This window comes from Choristoneura fumiferana, chromosome 11, assembly GCF_025370935.1.
Source record: "Choristoneura fumiferana chromosome 11, NRCan_CFum_1, whole genome shotgun sequence".
Classification (NCBI taxonomy): Eukaryota; Metazoa; Arthropoda; class Insecta; order Lepidoptera; family Tortricidae; genus Choristoneura; species Choristoneura fumiferana.
Window position 1 is genome coordinate 12,841,661 of NC_133482.1, and position 13,961 is coordinate 12,855,621.

The 13,961-nt window shown below is 39.3% G+C and overlaps 2 protein-coding genes across 3 annotated transcripts in view; one reads left to right on the forward strand and one right to left on the reverse strand.

Moving 5' to 3' along the window:
• The window catches only part of GluProRS (Glutamyl-prolyl-tRNA synthetase), a 64,870-nt gene extending 52,617 nt beyond the window's left edge, over positions 1 to 12,253 (forward strand). For both annotated transcript variants that reach the window (XM_074094600.1, XM_074094601.1), the window contains 13 exons: positions 371 to 472; positions 1,280 to 1,381; positions 2,385 to 2,543; positions 2,808 to 2,925; positions 3,712 to 3,860; positions 4,562 to 4,762; positions 5,455 to 5,572; positions 6,926 to 7,065; positions 8,267 to 8,393; positions 10,212 to 10,453; positions 10,810 to 10,970; positions 11,340 to 11,483; positions 12,028 to 12,253. In XM_074094600.1, coding sequence (XP_073950701.1) covers positions 371 to 472; positions 1,280 to 1,381; positions 2,385 to 2,543; positions 2,808 to 2,925; positions 3,712 to 3,860; positions 4,562 to 4,762; positions 5,455 to 5,572; positions 6,926 to 7,065; positions 8,267 to 8,393; positions 10,212 to 10,453; positions 10,810 to 10,970; positions 11,340 to 11,483; positions 12,028 to 12,193 — 1,929 coding nt within the window. In that variant the 3' untranslated portion in view covers positions 12,194 to 12,253. The remainder of the gene's footprint in view (positions 1 to 370; positions 473 to 1,279; positions 1,382 to 2,384; positions 2,544 to 2,807; positions 2,926 to 3,711; positions 3,861 to 4,561; positions 4,763 to 5,454; positions 5,573 to 6,925; positions 7,066 to 8,266; positions 8,394 to 10,211; positions 10,454 to 10,809; positions 10,971 to 11,339; positions 11,484 to 12,027) is intronic.
• Positions 12,254 to 12,853: 600 nt separating this feature from the next.
• On the reverse strand, positions 12,854 to 13,747 carry LOC141432827 (uncharacterized). Its single transcript, XM_074094617.1, has one exon. It carries the CDS (start codon positions 13,618 to 13,620, stop codon positions 13,003 to 13,005), a length of 618 nt encoding a protein of 205 aa, XP_073950718.1. The 5' UTR covers positions 13,621 to 13,747; the 3' UTR covers positions 12,854 to 13,002.
• Between the last annotated feature and the right edge of the window lie 214 nt (positions 13,748 to 13,961).

Sequence of the window (13,961 nt, forward strand, 5' to 3'; positions counted from 1 at the left end):
TCCAAGCCCTTTACTACGAAGTGCAAAATTCAAAATTCGTATCTTGCAGTCCCGCTGACGATAATATTATTTAATACGTGAGTGATAGGGACGGTACGATACGAATTTCGAATTTCGTAGTAGCCCCCCTGCTCTGCGGCGCTGAAGGCAAGAATCAACCACCACGCTATTTTCTCAAGAAAGTCGTCATGGAGGTTCACTACTGATATCCATCCAACGCATAACTCTGTCAAGAGTGTATACACGGGATCAGGATGAAATTCCAAACTCTACTCTACCTCTTAAGTTTTGAAACACGAAACTCGGGTGTTTTTCCTTTTAATTCAACTGCTAGATGTAATGTTTATATTGATGATTTTGTTGTTTCTAGGTTAAGAGTCTGTTAAGCCTCAAAGAACAGTACAAGACTTTGACGGGTACACCGTGGACTGTCAACGCCGTCGCTCCGGCTGCTGCTCCAGTCAAGACTGAGGTACACTCAACCAGTTGGTTTCAGTATGACAAAGTGTTTGTGGTTTATGAGAGAAAAAATTTTTTTGGTACAGTCACCAGCATTAATATCTGACACGTCCTTCCGGCCCCAGAAATAGAGTCGCGACAGATATTTAAGAACGCTTATTCTGTCAGATATTGGTGCTGGTGACTGTATATAGAAAATGAAATTAATTTGTTTTTCTTACTACTGTCTATTATCAAGGTTGCCTGGAAGACATCGCTTTGAAGCGATAAGGCCGCCTATTGCTTACCTTGGATTTTTTCTCTATGGACTAGTCATATAATTTTGGTTTTTACCTTTAAGTACATTTGATAAAACAACTAATAATTCAGGTCAAGATTTGTTTTGGTGGTTTATCACGTTTGTCATGCTTTTTCCCATATTCATCTCATCAAATTCACGTGCTATTTTTAACTGAATCAAAAAACCGAACAGAATAGCAAGAGGCTGAAGTCTCTATTACTATATAAAGAGGAGGAACGCACTGATGTTTTTATTGACTCCTCCATTTCATAGTAAGGGCGGCCACATAGGTAGGTACACTCGGAATTCCGATTTGGAATCAGCACAGGGCCACCATGCACCATACGGAATTCTGAATCGGAGAAAACTTGGGACGGAAAACTAGTGTTTGTGTGTGGTAGGTCCATTCGATTTGTAATAATTTACTTTCTGCGCTCGAAATCCCAAATCGGAATTTTCCGAAATTCCGAAACGGAATTCCGAGTTTATGTGGCGGCCCTTAATAGTTTATGAAATTTTGACTGAAATCATCATACCCAGATAACCATGAACGGAGGTGACGAGAAAGCGGTCGCGCTCGCCGCCGAAGTCGCGAAGCAGGGTGAAGTCGTGCGCGACCTCAAAGCGAAGAAAGCTGACAAGGTAAGCCCTAGTACTACAATTCTAGGGCAGGGGTCGGCAACCTGCGGCTAGCGAGCCTCATGCGGCTCTTGGGATGTGAAGGTGCTCTTTAGTTCCAAACTTTATTTATGCATGTACTATTAATTTTTGGCAAGAAAAAATGTGGCTCTTTAAAAACTTTGAAATTTTGTAAATTGTAATTTTTGAGTCAACATACCACAAAAAGGACTTATCACCGCCCCGCGCGTCCTATTTAGGTGGCGGCAAAATACTATAAAAATTTAATGGTATGTATGAAGTTCCTAATCCGCACTGGGCCCGCGTGGGACCTACGCCCCAAGTGTTCTCATTCTGAGAGGAGCCCTGTGCCCAGCAGTGGGACGTGTATGGGCTGGGATGATGATGATAATTCCATAACGAAAAAAAATGTCGCACAGGTCTACGCTTCGGACCGATTAGAATGAGTATCCTAAATAAGAGGGCAGAAAATATTCTTCCGCTCCGGACGGCTGATACCCACGCTACGCCTCTGGTGAGGGGTTGCGCCCGAGTAGGGAATGATTGTAAGACTCTCTCGGTTATGGAAAACCTTGGTATCTGGGAAACATACCACATTTACCTTGCCACAGTTACTTACCACAGTTACCTACCACAGTGATCTACCGCTGTGATCTACTAGAATGACTACCACAGTTACCTACTACAGTTACCTGCCACAGGCACCTACCACAGTTACCTAACACATTTACCTAACACAGTTACCTACCTACCACACGCCCTTTCTAACCCTTTCGAACCCAGCCAAGTATGAAAAGAATTATGGCAATGGACTTTATGTAAATTTTATGTCAAGTTCAAAATTCAAATGCAGAAGTTATGACAGTGGACCTTATGTACAATCCATGTCAAATTCAAATTCAAATGTAACTAACCCGCACGATCGTAGCGGCTGGGTTCGAAAGGGCTAAAAGAAAAATAATGATGTTACATGGAAAATCAATTCATTTTATCAATTTTGTTCCAGGCCGCGATAGACGCAGAAGTAAAGAAGCTTCTAGAACTAAAAGCGAAGTACCAATCGGAGACTGGTTCGCCGTACGTCGCGCCCGCGGCACCGCGCGAGTCCAAGCCCAAAGAGAAAAAGGACAAGCCGAAGGAAAAGAAAGAGAAGCCCAAAGAACAGGTGCGTGATGAAATCCTAGTCTTATTTGACTAATATTATAAATGCGAAAGTTTGTACGACTTATACGTACTATATATATGCCATATAGGCTACCTTTTATCCCGAAATAATGTATGGTTCCTGTGGGATTAAAAAAGTTAAGGGGGCATGAAAATATTATTTTTAGTTCGGGGAGTTTCGGTGAAATAAAGGTTGGGAAACTCTGTCGAATATTCCATTGCCTCTTGTAAACTATTCTTGATCTTTTACCTTTATTATTTGCAGTCTCCTAAGCCGCCTAAGGAGGATTCCGGGTCGGCCGTCAAGAAAGTGACCCGGCTCGGACTTGAGGCCAGCAAGGACACTGACCTGTCTGAATGGTACTCGCAGGTCATAACCAAGTGTAAGTTGACGAAGTAATCGCTAATGGTGCTCCCACACTGGTGTTATAAAGTGTTGTGTAATGTTATAAAACATTTTTTTTATAATATTGTATAACAAATTGTAACAAATGTTAAACATTGTTATCTTATCCTCCTAACGCCCTAAGTCCTTTATAAAGGACTTATTGTAATTTGAACATCAAACTATCATAAATGACAAAGTTTGATGTTCATAAATCAAAAATTTGACTTGGGCGTTAGGAGGTTAAATAACTATGTTATACCACAAATTAAAATATCTTAATTTTTCTATGGTGTTATATAACATTTTTATACTACAAATTCCTTTATTCAATTAGTCAATTCAGTAGTCAAAGTAGTCTAAATTTGATTTAAAAGTCACAATAACAAATTAAATTAAATCAATTATTTTAATTCATTTTTTATACCAATGTGGGAGCGTTTAAAACATCTAACAAGTTGTAACGAAAGTTGTAAAATGGTGGAAAAAGTTATCCTGTTTTTTAACGTTATATAACTAGGTAGAACGATAACGGGGGGGCTACAACGGAATTCAAAAATCGAAGTTCGTGTGGCGCTGTCCCTCTCACTCTCGTATTAAATAATATGAGCGTCAACGGGACGGCAAGACACTAAGTTCGAATTTTGTACTTCGTAGTATAGGGTCAGATGTTGTTACAATCGTTGCGGGCGTTTAGTGGAACGTACGCTGTAAAACTGTGGTATGGATTTCTTCATTTCTAAATGTAACTGAGGATCTCATTCGGCTTATTATTATTTTTCAGCGGAAATGATAGAGTACTACGACATATCCGGGTGCTACATCTTCCGGCCGTGGTCGTACAGCATCTGGGAGGTGATCAAGGAGTTCCTCTCCAAGAACTTCAAGAAGCTCGGCGTTAAAGACTGTTACTTCCCCATTTTCGTTTCCAAGGTTTGTTTAAAAATAAGGAATTATGAGAGTTTATTGAATCAGGCGTTACTTTGCAGAGGTAAGGGTTAGGATATCAATACACTAAGGGGCTGTTTCACCATCTATTGATTAGTGTTAAGTTACGGTTAAATGTGATGCCGTCTCTATTTGTTTTGTTCGAATAGACGGAGACGGCATCACATTTAACCGTCACTTAACACTAATCAATGGATGGTGAAACAGCCCCTAAAAGAATTACTTTGCTCACCTGCTACCTTATGATGGCTAAGTTTACGCAAGAAATGTGTGTTCATGCAGTTCCTCCACCTACACACTGTAAGAACACAAATCACACAAACCCATTTTTTCCCACCACCACACCACACTGACGCGTTTCGAACTCAACCAGATAATGAGAGATATGTTTAGAACGTAATTAGTTGTTGAATAATACAAGTTTTAATAATATAAAAAAAACGTTTATAGTACAAGCTTCTTTTGCTGGCAGGAACTTACATATGTATGTTCAAATGCCGTCTGGACCATTTGAATGTTTGACGTTTACAATAGTTGCCTTAAACTAGAACGAAAGTAATATTCCTAAGCTTTACGATTATACCGACTTCAACTAACATTGTGTTTCCCGTTAAAAAATAAGTACATATGGATGAAAAAAGTACAAGCTAAAAAACGAATTACTTATGCTTCCTTCTATTCTCAAGGCCGCACTGGAGCGTGAAAAGACGCACATAGCCGACTTCGCGCCGGAAGTGGCCTGGGTCACCCACTCCGGATCCTCAGAGTTGGCTGAACACATCGCCGTGCGGCCCACTTCAGAAACTGTCATGTACCCCGCGTACGCCAAATGGCTGCAGAGCCATAGAGACCTTCCCATCAAGCTGAACCAGTGGAACAATGTTGTTGTAAGTAAAATATTATCATTTATTTAACAGGTTCACAATACCGAAGCAATGTGCCTGCCTTCTTTCGACATTATGTTCCCATATAGAGCCAGAGTTAGTGGTAGCCAGACCTTCGTTTAGTGTAAAGGCTAAAAGATTTTTTTTATAAAAATTATGATACTAACACAGGTAAGAACGATTCCCAACTATGACATTTGGATATTGGGCGCTTTGGAAAATATCACGTATCAAACGGCATAAAATTTCACATCAAATTTGTCATACTGTAAAACTCAATTTTTTTACATTCTTCATTACCAGAAACTTTGTAGGGGTGCAACCCACAGCCTGATAACCTTAACGCATTTACTGCCAACTGACTTCCACAGGTGCCTCCGACGCACATGTGCGTTCAAAATGTATGAATAATTATGACAGCGGCACTGGGCGAAGTTTGGAAAACGCATATGTGCGTCGGTGGCAGTGAATGCGTTAAAATATGTTTAAATAGACGCCTGACAAAATTATATTACCAAATAAGAAGCAATCTTCTAATACTTTAATTAGTTAGCGTCTGTTGCGAATACCCAACACTCATGTGATTATTAAAAACTTTGCTAATATAATTTTGTCGATACCAAGTTTGAGGTTGAGTCAAATATTGACTGGTATTAATGTGTAATTTGATGCTTAAAGTACTTTATCCTCTTCAGAGGTGGGAGTTTAAGCAGCCGCAGCCGTTCCTGCGCACGCGCGAGTTCCTCTGGCAGGAGGGACACACCGCCTACCGCACCTTCGAGGAAGCTTCCAAGGAGGTGCTGCAAATACTCGGTAACTATCTTCTTTATATAATTTTTAAGTAACCAGCAATTAAGAGGGTTTATACCTGCTGAGCTGGCAACGTTGCATTTTTGTTAGTTTTTCTCGATTATTCCATAAAAATTGAATGAAAATGTATAATGTTGTCTGATAGAACCCTTCTTAATATATAAGTTAATGTGTCTACTCCAATAATTATTCGTTATTGACTTTCATTTTTTTTTAAAACCTGTCATAAACATTAATTCTTTTTTAAGGAATATTAAAGTCTTTTACGAATAATTATTGGAGAAGACACATTAACTTATATATTAAGAAGGGTTCTATCAGACAACATTATACATTTTCATTCAATTTTTATGGAATAATCGAGAAAAACTAACAAAAATGCAACGTTGCCAGCTCAGCAGGTATAAACGCTCTTAACCTGTATACCACATCAAGTAAGTGCAGAGGATACCAAAAATTGCTCAGCAACAACAAGATCGTTCAGTAATAGAAAAGTCGCTACCACAGTCGCACCAATTACCACAAGACTACTTTTAAAATGTGATTCCTAGCCCTAAACACTCCAAGGCCCTTTTTAGGGTTCCGGAGCCAAAATGGCAAAAACGGAACCCTTATAGTTTCGTCAAGTCCATCTGTCTGTCCGTCTGTCCGTCTGTCCGTCCGTATGCCACAGAAATTTTACTCGAAAACAAGATGTATATCAATGAAATTTGGAGTACAGATATCTTGTCAAAGCCGCTATTTAGTTTTGTAGTTAAATTAACTCGCATCAACGTGTGGCACATAGTTCGACAGCTCTTTTGAAAAGATAGTAAGGTTTCTCAAAAACTTTTTTGATTAAGTGAAGATTTCCGGAAATAATCGCTCCCAAAGTAGCAAAAATTGTCCCCCCCCCCCTCTATCTTGTAAACCGTTTGTCCAAAAAATATGGAAAGGTAACGCTTAATAAATACTTTCAACGAAAATTGGTTTCAACATGATCGGATATACCGTTTTTGAGTTATTGCCGAAAAACTGCGCTTCTCAAGAAAAGGACGGAAGTGCCGTGAAGATAGGTACACGCTCTTTTTCTGGTAATAGATTATAAGACTGTAGTAAGTGTTTTAATTGTGTTATAACGCACATAATATCACTTGTTTTTTTTCGTAATGGCTACGGAACCCTATCTTGGGCGTGTCCGACACGCTCTTGGCCGGTTTTTTTACACTCATTTATGTAGTTTCGCTTCGTTTCTATCTTTATTTGTTTGCTTCAAACTTCGCACAAGCAAAATAATTGTCCATATTGGCATCTTATGTGGCATTTTATAAAAATGCTATTCTTAAATTTCTAGCTTTGTTCTTGTCTTACTTTTAGATCTATACGCGCGCGTGTACGAAGAATTCTTAGCCATCCCTGTCATCAAGGGGCGCAAAACTGAGAAGGAAAAGTTCGCCGGCGGCGACTACACGACCACTGTGGAGGCCTTCGTGCCTGCGAGCGGCCGCGGCATTCAGGTAGGGCTCCGCTAGGGTCTGCATTGAGTGGCCGAACATTTTTAACAAGCTTAACATGCATCCTCCATGCATGCATGCTTCCTACATGCATGTTTATTTAACATGCATGTAGGAAGAGGCTCCAATAGAGATCTCTCTCCAGTTGGATGTTATGCATGAGGACCGAAGTCCGAAGGGGAAAGGGTGTAATATTTAGATCGGTCAGTAGGTATGGGAAAGTTTGAAACTATAAGATATGTTCTTAGGAACCATGTCATCGATTTTAATAACAAGAAAAACTGAATTCATACATTAAAAAAAAACTTGTACCATCAGCTAAATAAGTGGTCTATCAATTTTTAACCAAGTTCCTATCAAATTGATATGTCGCTAAAGTCGAACTTTCAAGTTGACAGACACGTCTATTGGCATTATTGTTTTATGACATGCAAACGATTATCAACTTTAGGGTGGTAGACCACATATTTGGCTGATGGTACCTACTCAGCTCGGGAATGAATAATAAAACTTACATAGCTGACTGACCAAATGTTACACTGTGAGTATATCGGGCCGAACATTGTTTAAGAGCTTTTATTTAACACTATAGTGTTCACCCTCGGCTTCGCACACGTAAATCATTAGCTCCAGCAGCTGAATTGAAATTTTGGGATTTTAAAAAATTCCCGTGGGAATTTCCAAAAATTAAGTCGTGGTTTTCATTGACATCATGTCAAATTTCATGACTCTAAACCCAGCGGTTGTTGTTTCGAGATTTTATCCCTATCCCGTGGGAATATCGGAATAAAAAGTAGCCTACGCTTAATTCCAGATGTCCAGCTATCTACATACAAAATTTCATCTAAAGCCGTCCAGCCGTTTCAGCGTCAAGGAGTAACAAACATACTCAATCACAAACTTCCGCATTTATAATATTAGTAGGGTGCATGTGGGAAGAGGCTACAATAGAGGTTTGAAGTCCGAAGGCAGAGCGTCGGAAGTTGTAAATGTGTCCGAGTTGACTTCGATGGAGCGACGTAGGATTTGGAGTTTGTATATTTGCTCACTAGATGGCGCTTAGTGTCGCCACGTGTCGCTACCATCTGCCTGAAGAGAGATCTTTCTATTTTAGCCTCTTCCCACAATGATAATACGGGTACAGTCAACAAAAAATCTTGTGTTGAAACTGATTTCTTTAACACACTTATCCTGTTATGTTTAGGGAGCGACGAGTCACCACTTGGGCCAGAACTTCTCAAAAATGTTCGAGATCGTGTACGACGACCCCGACACCCAAGAGAAGAAGTATGTCTTCCAGAATTCTTGGGGACTGACTACGCGTACCATCGGTGAGTAAACTAACTTTATTATATTACTCAGCTTACTTTAATTCGGAATTTTGTTTTGGAAGACCGATATCTAAATCGGTTCAGCAGTTTACTTTCGCATAACATGTATAGTATTAGTGAGGATACACTACAGATAATATCACGGTATCTTCAAATTTACAATAATATGCAATATTTACTAATAACAACTCTAAATTGCACGATGTTTTTAGGGTTCCGGAGCCAAAATGGCAAAAACGGAACCCTTATAGTTTCGCCATGTCTGTCTGTCTGTCTGTCCGTCCACGGCTTTGCTCAGGGACTATCAATGCTAGAAAGCTGTTATTTTTCTCGAATATATATGTAAACTATGCCGACAAAATGATACAGTAAACAATTTTTTAGTGTACCTCCCATAGACGTATTTTAAAGTGGTGGTGATTTTTTTTTCTCATCCAACCCTATAGTGTGGGGTATCGTTGGATAGGTCTTTTAAAATCATTAGGGGTTTGCTAAGACGTTTTTTCGATTCAGTGATTTGTTTGTGAAATATTCAATTTTCATTATAATCGAGCACCCCCCCCCCCTTCTAAAATCTAAACCGGTGGGTGTAAAAATTTGAAAAAATTCAGGATGGTGGTAAGTATATCAAACTTACAAGGAAAACTATAACGGCACCTCCCCCCCTCTAGTAATCTAAGAGTAAATAGCAGCCTAAGGTATAAAATAAACCTAAACTTCGAAGATTCCGTATAAAATACGAAATCCTTAGAAAAATATTACTTAATTTTTTTGGAATGGCTACGGAACCCTATATTGGGCGTGTCTGACACTTTCTTGGCTGGTTTTTAAATCCGATATCACCGAATTATCGTGACGAAGGAAACAAAATACAATATTATCCCATCACACTTTCTCTAAGACTTTTTTAGGTTAAGAAGAACCGCCCTTTTATAAAAACTCAGCATTTACAAGTAAGTTAAATCTAGACACGCGGCAACGTGTCCAGCCAAGTTCAAGCTAACAGAACTGGCGAGTAGCATAGCACCGTGTATATTTTATATAACTTACCCTGTTTGTTGTTGTTGGGTCGAATCTCGCAAAACTTCCAGTCGGATTGAATTGAAATTTGGTATACAACATGTAAGATGGATGACAATGCAAGTACAGTCAACAAGAAGTATAGTCAGCAAAGAAGCTTATATTAAATAGTAGATTGTACAACAAGAGCATAAAACGAGCCATTTTACCCAAGGCGTTCATATAGCCACACGAGCCGGTACCGCGAAGGTGGATAGACGTCGAGGGGAAAATGGGTTTAATGCTCGAGTTTTACACTCTTCTTTTCACTTAGATTGCGAGGAAATTAAATAGAAACATTGGAAACAATTGTTCACTTTCAATATACTTTCATGCATTATATATATATTTTTTTTAGTTTTATTGATTTATTTTGATTGATTTGATGGACTTTTAGTTTTATACGAACTAAAAATTATTAAAAAAATATGAAGAAACTTTTTTGTTTAAGAAAAAAAAAGAATAAATTTATTCGCCAAATTTCGGCACAGCAAAAAGAAAAAAAATACAATAAAAAATAAGACAACCTTATTACACACTCTTACATACTAAAAAAGGAAGGTGTTTCGTGGCTTTTGACACCTGATTACCTTGGTCTTAGACGAAGATTTTACTTTATGCACTCGAGCATAAAAAGTCATTTTATGTCGCTTAGATCCAGCATAAACACGAACTTTATGAGCATAAGTGAAAAATGTTTTTTTTTTTAACAGAAACTTATTTTAGGTACGCTTTCATTTCACCTCATTTTGACCGCAGGCGTGATGATCCTGGTGCACGGCGACGACCGCGGCCTAGTGCTGCCCCCGCGCGTCGCCGACATCCAAGTGGTAGTAGTACCTTGCGGCATCACCGCGGCCACGGCCGGCCCCGAAAGAGAGAAGCTCATGGACCAGTGCAAAGCCCTAGTGGACGAACTGGTGGCTAGCGACATAAGGGCCGAAGGCGACTACAGAGACAATTACTCACCCGGGTGGAAGTTCAACCATTGGGAGCTGAAGGTAAGATTTTGAAGGCTTTTAAGCTCTGTTTAAGAGCGTTTATGCCTGCTGAGCTGGCAACGTTTCACTTTTGTTAGTTTTTCTCGAGTATTCCATAAAAATTGAATGAAAATTAAAAATGTGGTCTGATAGAACTGTTCTTATATATAAGTTAATGTGTCTACTCCAATAGTTATGCTTTTATTTTCTTTAAAAACCATTAATAAACATTTAAGAATAAGTAATTATTGAAGAAGACACATTAACTTATATATTAAGAACCACATTTTTAATTTTCAATATAACCTATTCTCGGTTTTTACGACCCTGCTACTGAAAAAAATAATAAATAAATGTTTTTTTTTTCTTTCACACAGGGCGTTCCAATCCGCGTGGAGCTCGGTCCCAAAGACTTGGCGAAGGGCGAGTTGGTCGCTGTGCGGAGATTAACGGGCGAGAAGTTGACCTTCAAACGCGAATCCGCTACCAAGGACCTTGGGGCGTTGCTGGAGCGAACGCACAATGAGATGTTTGAAAAGTAAGACACAGCAGATGTTTGAAATGAAATGGTTTTATTTGCTAGATAATGGGTTGAATGTAATGTTACAAATATATTTTGAGTGCGTCAATATCTGCCATCTAACTTCTGGTAGCATGGTGTACGGTTGTGTTGCTCTGAAGATGATCTCTGGTTGAGTTCGAAACGCGTCAGTGTAGTGTGGTGGTGGCGATAGAAGGTTTTGTGTGATTTGTGCGTGTTCTTACAGTGTGGAGGTGGAGGAACTGCATGAACACGCATATTTTGCATAAACTGAACTATCATAAGGTCGCGGGAGAGCAAAGAAGTTCTTATAGTTCATTAAAAAAAAATTGATGGAATAAACATTCTTTTCATTTTCATTCACAGGGCAACAAAAGAGCGCGACGAGCGTCTATCGCTGGTTAGCAAGTGGGAGGAGTTCACGTCCGCCCTGGAACGCAAGCACATCTTACTGGCGCCGTTCTGTTGCGAGATACCGTGCGAAGATAACATCAAGAACGACAGCGCCAGGTATAGTCAAGTCAGCCTACGAGTATAAAGCACCAGCCTTTACCACATCCTTCTGGAATGTTCTGGTGTGGCTACAGGGCACTAGACCTTGGGTCTACAGGGTCACTCCAGGAAGTTTTCGGCAACGTTAAGGGTCGGCTAGGCTTTTTCCAGGAGCTAAGCTGGCATGAATACAGCCGCAAAATAGGCGCACGAAGTCGTCGAGTTGCGGAAAACAGCCCGCTACTACCTATACCTAATTGCGGCTTCGCTCGCGTCTAGTATCAGATCTGCCATTTAAATTGAAATTTCAGGATATGGCAACATTCATGCGGGAATTTCCAGAAATTAAATTCAATTGCTTGACTTAATACTTTACGGGTGCGAAGTCGTGGGTTAGGCTGCGGATCCACTGAGCCGGAGAATGAGACAGAGATGAGATGTGGATTCAACTAATATGATTGGTTGATACCGACACATCTCCTCTCCGCTCTGCCTCGGTGGAGCCTCAGCCTTAGGCCTATGTACCCACTGCCATACAACTCTCGGTTAATATTTCCCACAGGACCGATGATGATGATACAACAGATGTAAAAGCCCCAGCGATGGGTGCCAAGTCTCTCTGCATACCCTTCAAGCAGCCCCGCGAGCTGACAGCATCAGACCGCTGCATCCACCCAGCATGCAACAACAAACCCAAGTCTATCGTCCTTTTTGGACGAAGCTACTAATGCTAAATGTTCTAAGTTCAAATGTTTCCTACGCAAATAAATAAGTTATTTTAACAATTTGTTTCTTCTTTTCATTAATTAGTATTGTTTTGGGCCTTATGAGGTTAATACAGCAATTAATATTGAAGTACCTGCTTAGTACTTTGCTTAGGCTAAAGCTCGAAAACATGCGTTTTCTCAGAGATAAGAGCTAGATCAAATGTTCATCCCCAAAAACCCCTAAATACCTACCAAATTTCATTGAAATTGTTAGAGAAATAATTATACAGGAATTGCCTGTTCAAAGATATAAGATTACGTCTTATTGTCCATTATCCATACCAATAACTGTATTTGAGTTGTAACTGTGATTGATGTGCCTGAAGTGTAGCAGTTTTTATTTAACCCCTTGTATACTTAAAACAGATTTGTTTCAAATTTGAGGTATTCTTTTTTTAATCTACAGAATTTGTGCTTATTATAAACAGATAAGACTACAATTCAGTACTTTTTTAGTTTCCACATGAAGGGTTAAATTGTAATCCAAAAAACTGCTACACTTCAAAGACTGGGCAGCTGGCAAACAATGAGTAACTGACCATTTTACACAATTTTTATTGAGAATAGTTTGGTTTTTATCTCAATATTTTTTTCCAAGTATTTCAAATGTACAGACACAAATTCAGTTTTTATTTTTATTTTGGAAAATAAAGGGTTAACACACTTTGCATAGCAGATGTGATCAGCTACTTAACAATAAATTCATCAAATATTATAGCATAACCAACATCCAACATCAATAAACATTTTTCATCATCGTCCATCACTTATCACATTTGTTGCAAATTTTCTTCTAAAAGCTGAATTCTTCGTTTCTTTGCGTTTAACAACTGTACAAATTTTGAATACAAATCGGCCTCTAGTGAAGACTTAATATCTACGAATTTCTCCATTTCAACTTTGCATTTGTCCAACTCTCTTGTCAATGTCTCTGTTTTGTTTGTTAGGTCTGCTAATGTGTCATGTAGCCCTTTGTTTTCACCCAATAAGTAGTCTATTAAAGTGTCTTTAGATACTGGAACATCGTCGCGGTGCAGGGGAACGGAGCCGTGGAGCCTGGTTGCCGTCGAATCTTTAAAAGTCTTTCTCCAATTAAAAGTTCCCTCGTCGGGGTTATTTCTTGTAAAATCGAACACACATTCGTCACTATTCCCTGTCAAAAACAGCCTTATATTTCTCGTGTATTCATCTTTAGTCTCGTCCATGCATTCTTGGTATTTCTCAGCGAACTCATTGGAGAACCTTCCCGACCAAGATTCGTTTGCTTCGAATATTTTGATGTGAAACAAGTCTGTATCGTTTTGTTTCCATAGAACTTTTATGTAAATACTTCGATCTCTTATATTCAATTTTGTTAAAAAAGTATCACTGTCAAGATTTAAGTCCATTTTAAGTACATTTACTCTGTTTATTGAATTTACAGCTTTTTGGGTATTATACGAAAAGTAACAAAAAGCAAAGCCGGACGAGGACAAGACAAGACAGTGCGAACGGAACGAAACGAAAAGTGGTCCAATCAAAATGTCAGAGTGACGTCTGTCATATCACTTTTTTTTCCATTCATTCCTCTACGTACAGGCAAGAGGTACTACGCCTATACAGTAATAGTAATAAGTCGCCTCAAGAGCGGCTTCTGGACGTGACAAACAGGGCAACTATTTCAACTCTAGCCGTCTCACTGAATCGAACCCAGCTCAGAACTTAAGTCATAGATTTAGAATTTATTCCT